The sequence below is a fragment of the Zootoca vivipara genome, chromosome 12 (genome assembly GCF_965207765.1).
Source record: "Zootoca vivipara chromosome 12, rZooViv2.hap1.1, whole genome shotgun sequence".
Taxonomy (NCBI): Eukaryota; Metazoa; Chordata; class Lepidosauria; order Squamata; family Lacertidae; genus Zootoca; species Zootoca vivipara.
In genome coordinates this window covers 23,919,914-23,930,278 of record NC_142595.1, presented here as the reverse complement: position 1 = coordinate 23,930,278, position 10,365 = coordinate 23,919,914, and the positions used below count along the sequence as shown (strand labels likewise).

Sequence of the window (10,365 nt, the reverse complement as noted above, 5' to 3'; positions counted from 1 at the left end):
TCTCTGGAGCAGCAGAAAACAACCTTTCTCCCTCCTCTATATGGCATCCTTTTATATATTTGAACATGGCTATCATATCACCCCTTAACCTTCTCTTCTCCAGGCTAAACATACCCAGCTCCCTAAGCCGTTCCTCATAAGGCATCGTTTCCAGGCCTTTGACCATTTTCGTTGCCCTCTTCTGGACACGTTCCAGCTTGTCAGTATCCTTCTTGAACTGTGGTGCCCAGAACTGGACACAGTACTCCAGGTGAGGTCTGACCAGAGAGGAATACAAACTGTACTATTACTTCCCTTGATCTAGATGCTATACTCCTATTGATGCAGCCCAGAATTGCATTGGCTTTTTTAGCTGCTGCATCACACTGTTGACTCATGTCAAGTTTGTGGTCTACCAAGACTCCTAGATCCTTTTCACATGTACTGCTCTCAAGCCAGGTGTCACCCATCCTGTATTTGTGCCTTTCATTTTTTTTGCCCAAGTGTAGTACTTTACATTTCTCCTTGTTAAAATTCATCTTGTTTGCTTTGGCCCAGTTGTCTAATCTGTTAAGGTCATTTTGAAGTGTGATCCTGTCCTCTGGGGTATTAGCCACCCCTCCCAATTTGGTGTCATCTGCAAACTTGCTCATTCCTAAGGTCTTTGGTGGGGGGAGCAAGAAAACAATGCCACATATTGGATCTGGTAAGTTCTTGCAATCAGGTTTCCAGAAAGTCTGGGCATGAAGAAACATTTTTGCTGACTGCAGCACTACCTCCAAAATAAGAACTTGTTGGGTGCAAAGTGTATATCTGTGGGAAAGCAGGAAATTGCTGTGGCCCCACAATTCAATACATACTGGATATGGCCCACCTAATTCTCTCCTCCTTCTCTTTCTCTTTCTCCTTCTTCTTTATCTAGTATAAGAAATGGGCTATTTCAAGTGTCACCACCATGTAAGCCTGGTATAATCGACCATTAGCTAAGATTGTGAAGTGTATCTGGAGGCACCCGTCAAATGCTTGCTTGGCACAATTAATAAGGAGACACAAAGTTGTTGTTTTTTCTTATTGCATCAAGCAGCAATGGAGCTTTATTAGACAACCTTCATCAATGACAGAAGTCATGTATTGGCCACTAACAAGCTAAAGCAAGACACATCCTGCAAGGAAGAACTCTGAAGAACGGGACAAGCAAGCAGAAAGGAGCACAGGGGCAGGTGTGTGCTTCCTATATCAGCGAAACCAGTTGCTGGGTTTGAAGTTGGAGCGACGACAAGGGGCAAATAGTTAGTCATAGGATTTCCTGCCGTGTACTGTTGAGAGAGAAAAGGGAAAACATGAGTCTTTAGGGGCACAGGAATGTATCAATGACAAAGACTGAGGTGTAAGCTACGTTCAACACTGGCATGTGAAACTTGCTTTCTAACTTCCTAAATGCAGCACGGTCTGCACAGATTTGATGACCAAAATGTCTTTTTTGTTCTAATAGAATGAAAATGCCCGTGCTCACATCCACAGCATCCATTTAAAGCACTCTTATACCAAGCATAACAGCCATGGCTTCCCCCAAAGAATCCTGGGAACTGTAGTTTCTTAAGGGTCTCCTAACAATTTATAACAGATTAAAGTTCCTGGGATTGTTTGGGAGAAGCCTTGATCATTAAAAAGTGGTATAATCATGCTTGAGATAGGTGATGTGGAAGTGAATAAAGAGAATTATTCCCCCCCCCCCCCGATGTCTTATGGACAAGATTATTCCCTCTTCTAATCCAGTTTAGAGCATACTGAGAAATGGAGCATGCAAGGTCTAATTGTAGGGCAATTGAAGGTTCCCTCATGAGAACTGGCTACACAGCTCTAGATTAAATCCCAGTGTGGTCTCCATCATCTCCCACAGCCCACCCTAACCCAAGGATAAGGCACATTGTCTAGAAAGATAGCGGACAAACTGCCCACAGATTCTGGTGCGTGATCGTTGCCTCTGCCTCACATTTGCTGCATGTCCGGTGGGCAAGTGCTGCTTTGTGACTGCTTAATTCTTGCATGTTCAACACTCCCCAAGGTTGGCACATTTTTTTCCCTTATGAAGCTAAATGGACCTTATTGCATTTGGAGCAGCCTTTACTGGTTAAATATTCCAGCTGCCTGATGCAACTAGGAAGGAAAGGGAAGGCAAAGAGAATCAAAATCCCCCTTGTGAGGGTTTTTACCTGGTTTGCAGGGCTGTACAGGCATGGGGTAGCTCTGACCACCTCCTCCTCCACCGCCACCGCTGCTTCCTCCGCCAATACAGGAACCGCTGCCACCGCCGCCACCGATACTTCCTCCACCGATACAGGTGCCGCCACCGCCGCCGCTACTTCCTCCGCCCATGCTTCCTCCGCCCATGCCTCCTCCACCGATGCTTCCTCCTCCTCCAATACCGGAACCACCGCCGCCGCCGCTTCCTCCGCCCATGCCGCCGCCGATGCTTCCTCCGCCCATGCCTCCGCCCATGCTTCCTCCGCCCATGCTTCCTCCGCCCATGCCTCCTCCGCCAATTCTGCCGATGCTCCCCCTTCTACCACCTCCGTAGCCTCCTCCGTAGCCACCTCCGTATCCTCCTCCTCCTCCTCCTCCTCCTGATGAGCTACTGGGAAACAGAAACATAACCATGAAGAACACTGCAAACAACTTCACAAAGAAAATGCATATAAGGCGGACTATGCCTTGTAGACGGAACGTCGATGCTCATGCCAAATACCCTCATTTAGTCTGGGGAAAGCCTCTGCCTGAGGCCTTGGAAGCTATCCAGTCAGGTTAGAAAGGATTGGGCTGGATAAGGGATGGGACCCTCCAAATGCTCTTTGGCTCCCATTACTTCCAACCCGCATGGCCAATGGTCAAAGATGGATGGGAGCAGGCAGTCCAATGTCACCTGTGGGGCCACAGCTGGGCTAGTGGCCTGGTTTGCCATAAGGCAGTTTTGTATGTTTAACTCGTCACACCTATCCACCCCTGATTTCCCTCCTTGGTACAGAATATTCTAGGGCAGGCGTCCCCAAACTGCGGCCCTCCAGATGTTTTGGACTACAACTCCCATGATCCCTAGCTAACAGGACCAGTGGTCAGGGATGATGGGAATTGTAGTCCAAAACATCTGGAGGGCCGAGATTTGGGGGTGCCTGTTCTAGGGTATTCTAAGAAGTCAGTGGCCCCTGGATGCTCTAGAACAGAGTTTCCCAAACTTGGGTCTCCAGCTCTTTTTGGACCACAACTCCCATCATCCCTAGCTAGAAGGACCAGTGGTCAGGGATGATGAGAATCGTAGTCCAAAAACAGCTGGGGACCCCCAGTTTGGGGAACACTGCTCTAGAAGGCCTCAGAGTCCCTTCTTGGCAATATTTTGCTGCAAGTGGGTTCACAGAGATACTCAGTTCTTTTATTTACAGTACTGGGATGTTTACAATGAAGAAGAGATTCTGGAGTGCTCTAGAGCCTGGAAGCATCCTTTGTAGGTGGTCCCTCCATTCCTCCCTTATTTGTTCCTGGCATGTAGGGCCTTCCCTCTTTGGCTCTCTATTGTTTTTGGGTGAGTTTTCGCAGCAGTGGACTAATATCTCCAATATGGCCTATAGTCAACATACATTTCTTGCTGTCCTTCCTCAAGCAGCCGGCGGTACTGGGCGATCTCCTGTTCCAGGCGAGTCTTGATGCCAAGGAGCAGCTGGTACTCTTGGCTCTGGCTCTCGATCTCGCATCGGATGCTGCCGAGCTCTGATTCGATTGGTTCAATCATGACCTGAATCTGTTGCAGCTGCATGTTGTACCGACGCTCTGTGTCCGCCAAGTTGCTTTGCAGAGACTGGATCTGATAGGAGGGAAGGAAAACAACGAGATGACCTTCAGGAATGCTGCTCTCTCTCCTACCCATTTTTCAGGTTCGGGCAATTCCCACCCTCGTCCCACTTTAGCAGTGATGAAGAACAAGTGATGGTGCAAATAGAGATGGGAGAAAAATTCAATCCAGGTCTCATTTAGAGGCAAATCTATCAAATCTGCACTTTCTGAAACAAGGTGTATCCTTCAAAATTCACACTTTCCCACATATTGCAATGCAGTTCTCAATTAGTGCTTTAAAAAAATGCACATATTAGGAACAAGTGTGCATAAAAAAATGAAGATATTCATCAAAAAGAACATACAAAAAAGCATTATATTCGGGTAAACACAAAAATGTGTATATACAAATAAGTGCTCATTGGGAAAGAATTGCAATTGAAATGCTGGTGAATTTTTATGAGGATTTTTTTAAAGCACTGATTGCTGCACAAAATTGCTGAAAAGCAGAGAAAATAGGGAGAACCAACACTGACAGGTCCTTCCACCCCTAGGTGCAAACCAAAATTTGTCTGACCAAGCCATCCCAGCTCATTGGCAAGGAGAGTTCTCCTTGGAGTTGGGCAACCTCATCGTAACTTGGGGATATCTAGCCATAGTAACATGGGGCAGCCAAGTGTCTTCTCAGGGCACCCTGTGGATGAACAGGCAAGAGCAAGCACAGATCAGCCAGCTGATTCACCTGTCGCTTGGAGCCAGGGTGGAATTGCCTGATCTGGCAATCCCAGGTCGACTGTGGGAGAATTATTTCCCTGGCTTGCAGGGAACCGCACGGCTGTTAACTTATGTAGCTAATATGTTTGCTCTTTTTGCATACCTCATTATGTTAATAAAGCTGCTGTCCCTTTGTCCTGCTTACACCTTCCATTTTCATTCCTCTGCTGGGGCGGGGTGTGGGGAGGGTAAGGGTAAGAAACAACTATGCCTTGATGTAATGCCATGTTTTTAGTGAATGCAAGAAAGAAAACACCCAGACGTATCACTTTTGCACCTGTTACCACATACCATGCTGAGTTGGGATTGCAGCTCGATCTCCAGGGTCTGATATTCCCGTCTCAATTCTGAGACTTGCTGGTTGCCGGTATTTATCTCCTGTCCACTTGAATTGACCTGCTGGCGAACCTCCTCCATCTAGAAGACAAAAAGGAAGATATTCTGACTGGCTGGACTATTTGCTTCTTAGGGGAAGGCAAAGTTGGAACAGCAAAAAGTGGAACAGCAAACTTGGGAATGTCAAGAAGATGAGAGGTTAGCCAAGGATTGTACTATCACAGGTCTACACATAATATTGGGCAGTGTTGTCAACTTTCTACCCCTGTGTCTAGAACATAGCTGATTCTCATGTCTCTGTGTCTATCACCAAAGCACACTGTCTATCACCAGTAGGAATTGTATGTCAGGCTTTTTCTATGACCGCTCTTGAGTAATTTATCTTCCTTCTCTTTGGGGTCATCTCCATCCCACCTCTTAGAAAACACCAATCCCTGGGCATCCTTCATGTCAGGTACATGGGGCAGTGTGCCATGGAAAGCCAGTTTCTGGTAGCAACAAACTTTCCCACTGGCCTTCATCTCTTGCTTAGAGGCTTCCCAGAAGTTGCTCCCTGTGGGAAATGGGATGTGAGGAACATCTAAACCTGCTGGACTCTCATTACCTTTTAAACCTGCTCCCCTTATTTCAGCTCACATTTTTCATACACTCCTCAGATCGCTTCCATTGGCCCCTAGAGTGGTCTTCTTAACTATGACAAGAGCTGTGGACAGTTGGGGGGCAATCTACTGAATGCACCCCGGCTACTAGCATCAACCCCCTTCCCCCCCCCTTAGATTAAGCCTGCCACCCAGGTTCCTCTCACTATGGTGGATATAGTCATCTGCTGTCATATATCTTCTAATCACTGGAGAGACCACTTGCCTTGGATTCGTACCACTGTTCCACCTCTCTGCGGTTCTCTGCGATGATTCTTTCATATTCAGCCCTGAGCTGATCAAGGCGTTGTTTCAGGTCCGCACCAGGGGCAGAGTCCACCTCAACATTCACATCGCCACCACGCTGGTTTCTCAGGCCTCTCAGGGTCTGCAAGGGGAGGGGGAAGGAAAACACATCATGAAATGAAATCTGCCCCTTCCACCCCAAAAAACCCCACCATTCTTTTCTTTTAAAAAATAATAATAATCATGAAATTCTGCTAGTGTGTCTTGCTCTATGAAACATCAGATAGAGGAGGGGTGGAGAAGGAATTGGGCCACCTTCAGCCAAGGCATCAGCAGGTCCCTGAAGCTAGGACGTGAGGGGTGTCAGTAAGGGATTCAGCCCAGTTACTATTATTGTTTATTAAATCTGTATACCACCCTTCATCCCTAGATCTCAGGGCAGTTCACAACATTCAGTTGCTAACACTCAGCACTGGCCAACGAAAGGAACTGCAGGGATCCTTCCTGCATGGGGATCCTTAAATCAAGGCTAATCCAGGGTTGGTCAGCTGAATCTCCCTCAGAGCTGAAAAGTGGGCATGGGGGAACCACTGGCCTTCCAGAAATATTTCTGGACTGCAAGTCCCATCATCTCTGAGTGTTGGCTGTGGTGGGTGGTGCTGACGAGAGTTGGAGTCCCACAATATCTGTAGGGACACAGATATCAAGTATTTCTCGTACCATACAATGCATTCGTCGCATTTTGCACCCAAAACTAAATTGTTGGTTGCTACCCTTTTACACACACACACACCCAAAAAACCCTCGCATGAAACTCTAAAGGTTGACTTTTTGTTCGTTGTTTGTTTGATCTCTGTATTACCTCCTCATGGTTCTTCTTGAGGCAGATCAGCTCCTCTCTCAGAGACTCGAACTGCATCTCCAGGTCAGACTTGGCAAGAGTCAGTTGATCCAAGAGAGGGCGCAGCCCATTGATATCAGCCTCCACGTTCTGATGGAGGCCACTTTCAGTCTGGTACCTAACACACAGGAAAGGAGGCAGGGTGGAGCACAGTGAGTGGCAGGCTTCACAGATGTTACTTTTCTGATCACATGTCTCATAATCACATGCCTGGGTTAATTGCATGCCTATGGATTAACCATGATTTTTTTATTCCCATGCAGAAGGTCATGCAGAAGAAGTCTAATCTCAAGTCCAATGCTTGAGATGCTGGACAGCTGCTGCCAATCGAAACAGGTTACATTGGTATAGATGGCCAAAGGTAAATGGCAGCTTCCGATGTTGCTACCTGGGTCTGAACTCCACCTGTTTGGTTAGATTTATGTTTTGATGATTTTGTAGGATGGATTGAAATCTGCTCTGAGCACATGGAGATCCAGGTTAATATATCCACTGAGGTACTGTCAAGCTTTTTTTCAAAGAGAAAGCCCTCTGGGGTGGGACAGAGAATGCTCATTGGCCATGGAATGCTGTTCAACTATTGGAGAAGGGAATGGTAAACCTGGGGGCTTGGACTGGAAGAACAAGGTGCTCCACATGTAAACATTTTGTCACAGATTCCATTTGCTATTTGCACTACCATTAGACACTTTAAGTTTCTGTAAAACAAAAGCAGGATATAGATTTCAGCTACTTCTGAGGAAAGTAGTGAGAAGTTATACTCACTTCATTTTAAAATCTTCAGCAGTCATCCTGGTGTTATCAATATTCAGAAGGATTTTGTTGTAATCATCTGTTTCACCAATAAGCTGGAAAAGGGGGGAATGTACATGTTTATGTTCAATTCCTTCAGTCTGTCCAAGGTGACAATGTAATAAAACCCCATGGTGATTGTATTGTGTTGTGTTTTGGTGTTGTGTTGTATCATTAGCATACTGCTCTTCATAAGAAAGCACAGACTGGTTTACAAGTCAAGTCGCAACATTCACAACAGCCATAATTAATAAAAGCGATATTAATTATAATCTCAAAGCCCATTTTATAAACTCCATGCAACAGTGAGACACCACAACCAAGCAACATGTTCTATAGATCAGAGGTCTCAAAGGTCTCTCTCTCACACAAGGCCCAGCATCTCATCTACCTAGAACCGACTTAGATTGGCTTGTCTACTAGAACTGGGGCCCGTCTGCACTCTGCATATAAAGTAATATTATACCTCTTCAAACTGTAGTACATTAAGGGATTTGGAAATTGTTAGGAGACTCCTATTCCCCTCACAAGGCTTGATTTCCCAGAGTTCCTTGGGATGAAATATTGGCTGTTAAACCACTCTGGGAACTGTAGCTCTGTGAGGAGAATGGGGGGCCCTTAACAAACCCTCAACGCCCTTACAAAATTCGGTTCTTTGTGGGGAGCCATGGTTGTTGAAGTGGTATGATACTGCTTTGAAGGTCTAGTGCAGGTAAGGACCTGGTTTCTGAGCAGATCTTGATAAGTTTGCTGTGCATTCATTTGTAATGATGAGAGGGGCAGTGGGTATAGACTGGGTAGGCATTGTTGCCGAGAATCATCTTGGGGTGAATACTCAAGCTTGCCTGAATTACCAAAGGTGGGGTGGCCAGCATGGTGTCTTCCAGGTATGGTAGAACTCTAACTCCCATCATCCCCAGCCATCATGGCCAATGGCCAGGGCTGATGGATGCATATTGAGACACCATGTTGGCTGCCCTTGATGAACATGGCTTTTTAGAACAGCAGGTGCCTCACCCCAGGCAGTAAGCATGACCATGTCATTTACAAGGCATTTAAGTTATACCCAGTCAGTAACTCTCATTTTTGGTGACAGGATGAAGTATTTTTTAAAAAAGAAATCCAAGGCCTTGTAGGTAAAAAAGGTAAAGGACCCCTGGACGGTTAAATCCAGGCAAAAGCGACTGTGGGGTTGTGGCGCTCCTCTCGCTTTCCCGCCAAGGGAGCCGACGTTTGTCCGCAGACAGCTTTCAGGGTCATGTGGCCAGCATGACTAAACCGCTTCTGTCACAACGGAACACCATGGTGGAAACCAGAGCAGCGCACGGAAACGATGTTTACCTTCCCGCCACAGCGGTACCTGATTATCTTCTTGCACTGGCGTGCTTTCGAACCGCTAGGTTAGCAGGAGTTTGGACAAAGTAATGGGAGCTCACAACATCGTGGGGATTTGAACAACCAAACTTCCCTAAGGCCTTGTAGTACTTGTTCAAAACAAAATAGCATACCTCATTGTAGAGCTGGTCAATTTGCTGGTAATATTGGCTGTAGTCCTTCGGTCCATCTATGGTTCCATGCTTCTGGTACCACTCTCTGATCAAGACCTCAAGCTGATCGTTTTCATCTTCCAGGCGTTTCACCTGATCTATGTAGTTAGCCAGGCGGTCATTGAGGTTTTGCATGGTGGACTTTTCATTGGTGTTGAAGAGGCCTCCCTCACCACCGCCAATACCGAAGCTGCCACTGCTGAATGGGTAGCTGCCTCCGCCATAGCCTCCACCGCCATAGCTTCCACCGCCATAGCCCATGCCGCCATAACTTCCACCACCATAACTTCCACCACCATAGCTTCCACCACCATAGCTTCCACCGCCATAGCTTCCGCCGCCATAACCACCACCATAGCCACCGCCGTAGCTGCTGCCGGCATAGCTTATTCTCCCTTTGCTTATCCTTCCACAGCTACCACTGCTGAAACCTCCTCCTCCATAGCCACTTCTGGATCCTCCTCCGCCATAACTACCCCCAGAAAACCCTCTGGAGGACCTGGAGGATGAGCTTGTGATTTTAATACTTCTACCACCACTGCCACCACCACCACCGCCACCACCGCTGCTACCTCCACCACTGATGATTTTGCAGCTTCCGCCACCGCCACCACCCTTAACACCGCAACTCATAGTGAAAGATCTGGAGAATCTAAGCCCTACAAAAGCCCCAGTTCAGCTGCACAGCCTGGTAATGAGATAGAGACTGCAAATGATTCTTCCCAGCGGATCCCTACTTATACTTCCCATTTGGGTGTTGCCACAATGGGTGTTCCTTGCCCCTCCCAGGGCATTTGCCAATCTCATTGTTTATGCCAAAAAAATTATCTGCCAAAGGGAGGGGTTTTTTTGAAGGCTATCTACAACAATCAAGTGCCTGCCTGGGGTTTTGTCACTCTCTGGGGATGTGTTGCTAGGATGGAGCTGCATCATCATCAGATTTTCCTTTCATCCTGCGCCTTGAAGCTGCAGTCTGCTCTGTTACCAACCCATCAACCATCATGAACGCATCAGTTGTGAAGAACATGCAGCCACAAAGTCTCTGTGTGTCTGAAAAGTAAAAAAAAAAAAAGTCTTGTTCTTCCTTAGAAGTCAGAAGTAGGGATGCTCAAAGATTTCAGACAGTCCGCTTTTGTTTTTGTTTTGTTTTTTGTGTGTGTGTGTGTGTTTAGCAAACTGAATTCAATCTACACTTCCTGGATCAATGCATGTATCAGAAGACACTTATCCTTTGGTTTGCTTATTTATCCAGATTTTGCCCTCAGGTTCTCAGCTCCAAAGTAATGCAGGTTGTTAAGTTGAAATACATTCGACAAAATTCAGATTTTTA

General features: G+C 46.6%; 1 protein-coding gene across 2 annotated transcripts; it reads right to left on the bottom strand.

Annotated features, from left to right (window-relative positions):
• Nucleotides 1–1,034: 1,034 nt before the first annotated feature.
• Nucleotides 1,035–9,749, bottom strand: LOC118095790 (keratin, type I cytoskeletal 19). 2 transcript variants are annotated; one of them, XM_035137032.3, is made up of 8 exons: nucleotides 8,997–9,749; nucleotides 7,462–7,544; nucleotides 6,658–6,814; nucleotides 5,776–5,937; nucleotides 4,867–4,992; nucleotides 3,609–3,832; nucleotides 2,193–2,614; nucleotides 1,035–1,295 (listed from the first exon to the last, which is right to left on the bottom strand). In XM_035137032.3, the coding sequence occupies exons 1-8, from the start codon at nucleotides 9,666–9,668 to the stop codon at nucleotides 1,270–1,272; spliced, it is 1,872 nt and encodes a 623-aa protein (XP_034992923.3). In that variant the 5' UTR covers nucleotides 9,669–9,749; the 3' UTR covers nucleotides 1,035–1,269. The 2 variants fall into 2 exon arrangements, with proteins under 2 accessions (XP_034992923.3, XP_034992925.3); XM_035137034.3 differs by having other exon boundaries at nucleotides 2,193–2,611.
• Nucleotides 9,750–10,365: the final 616 nt, after the last annotated feature.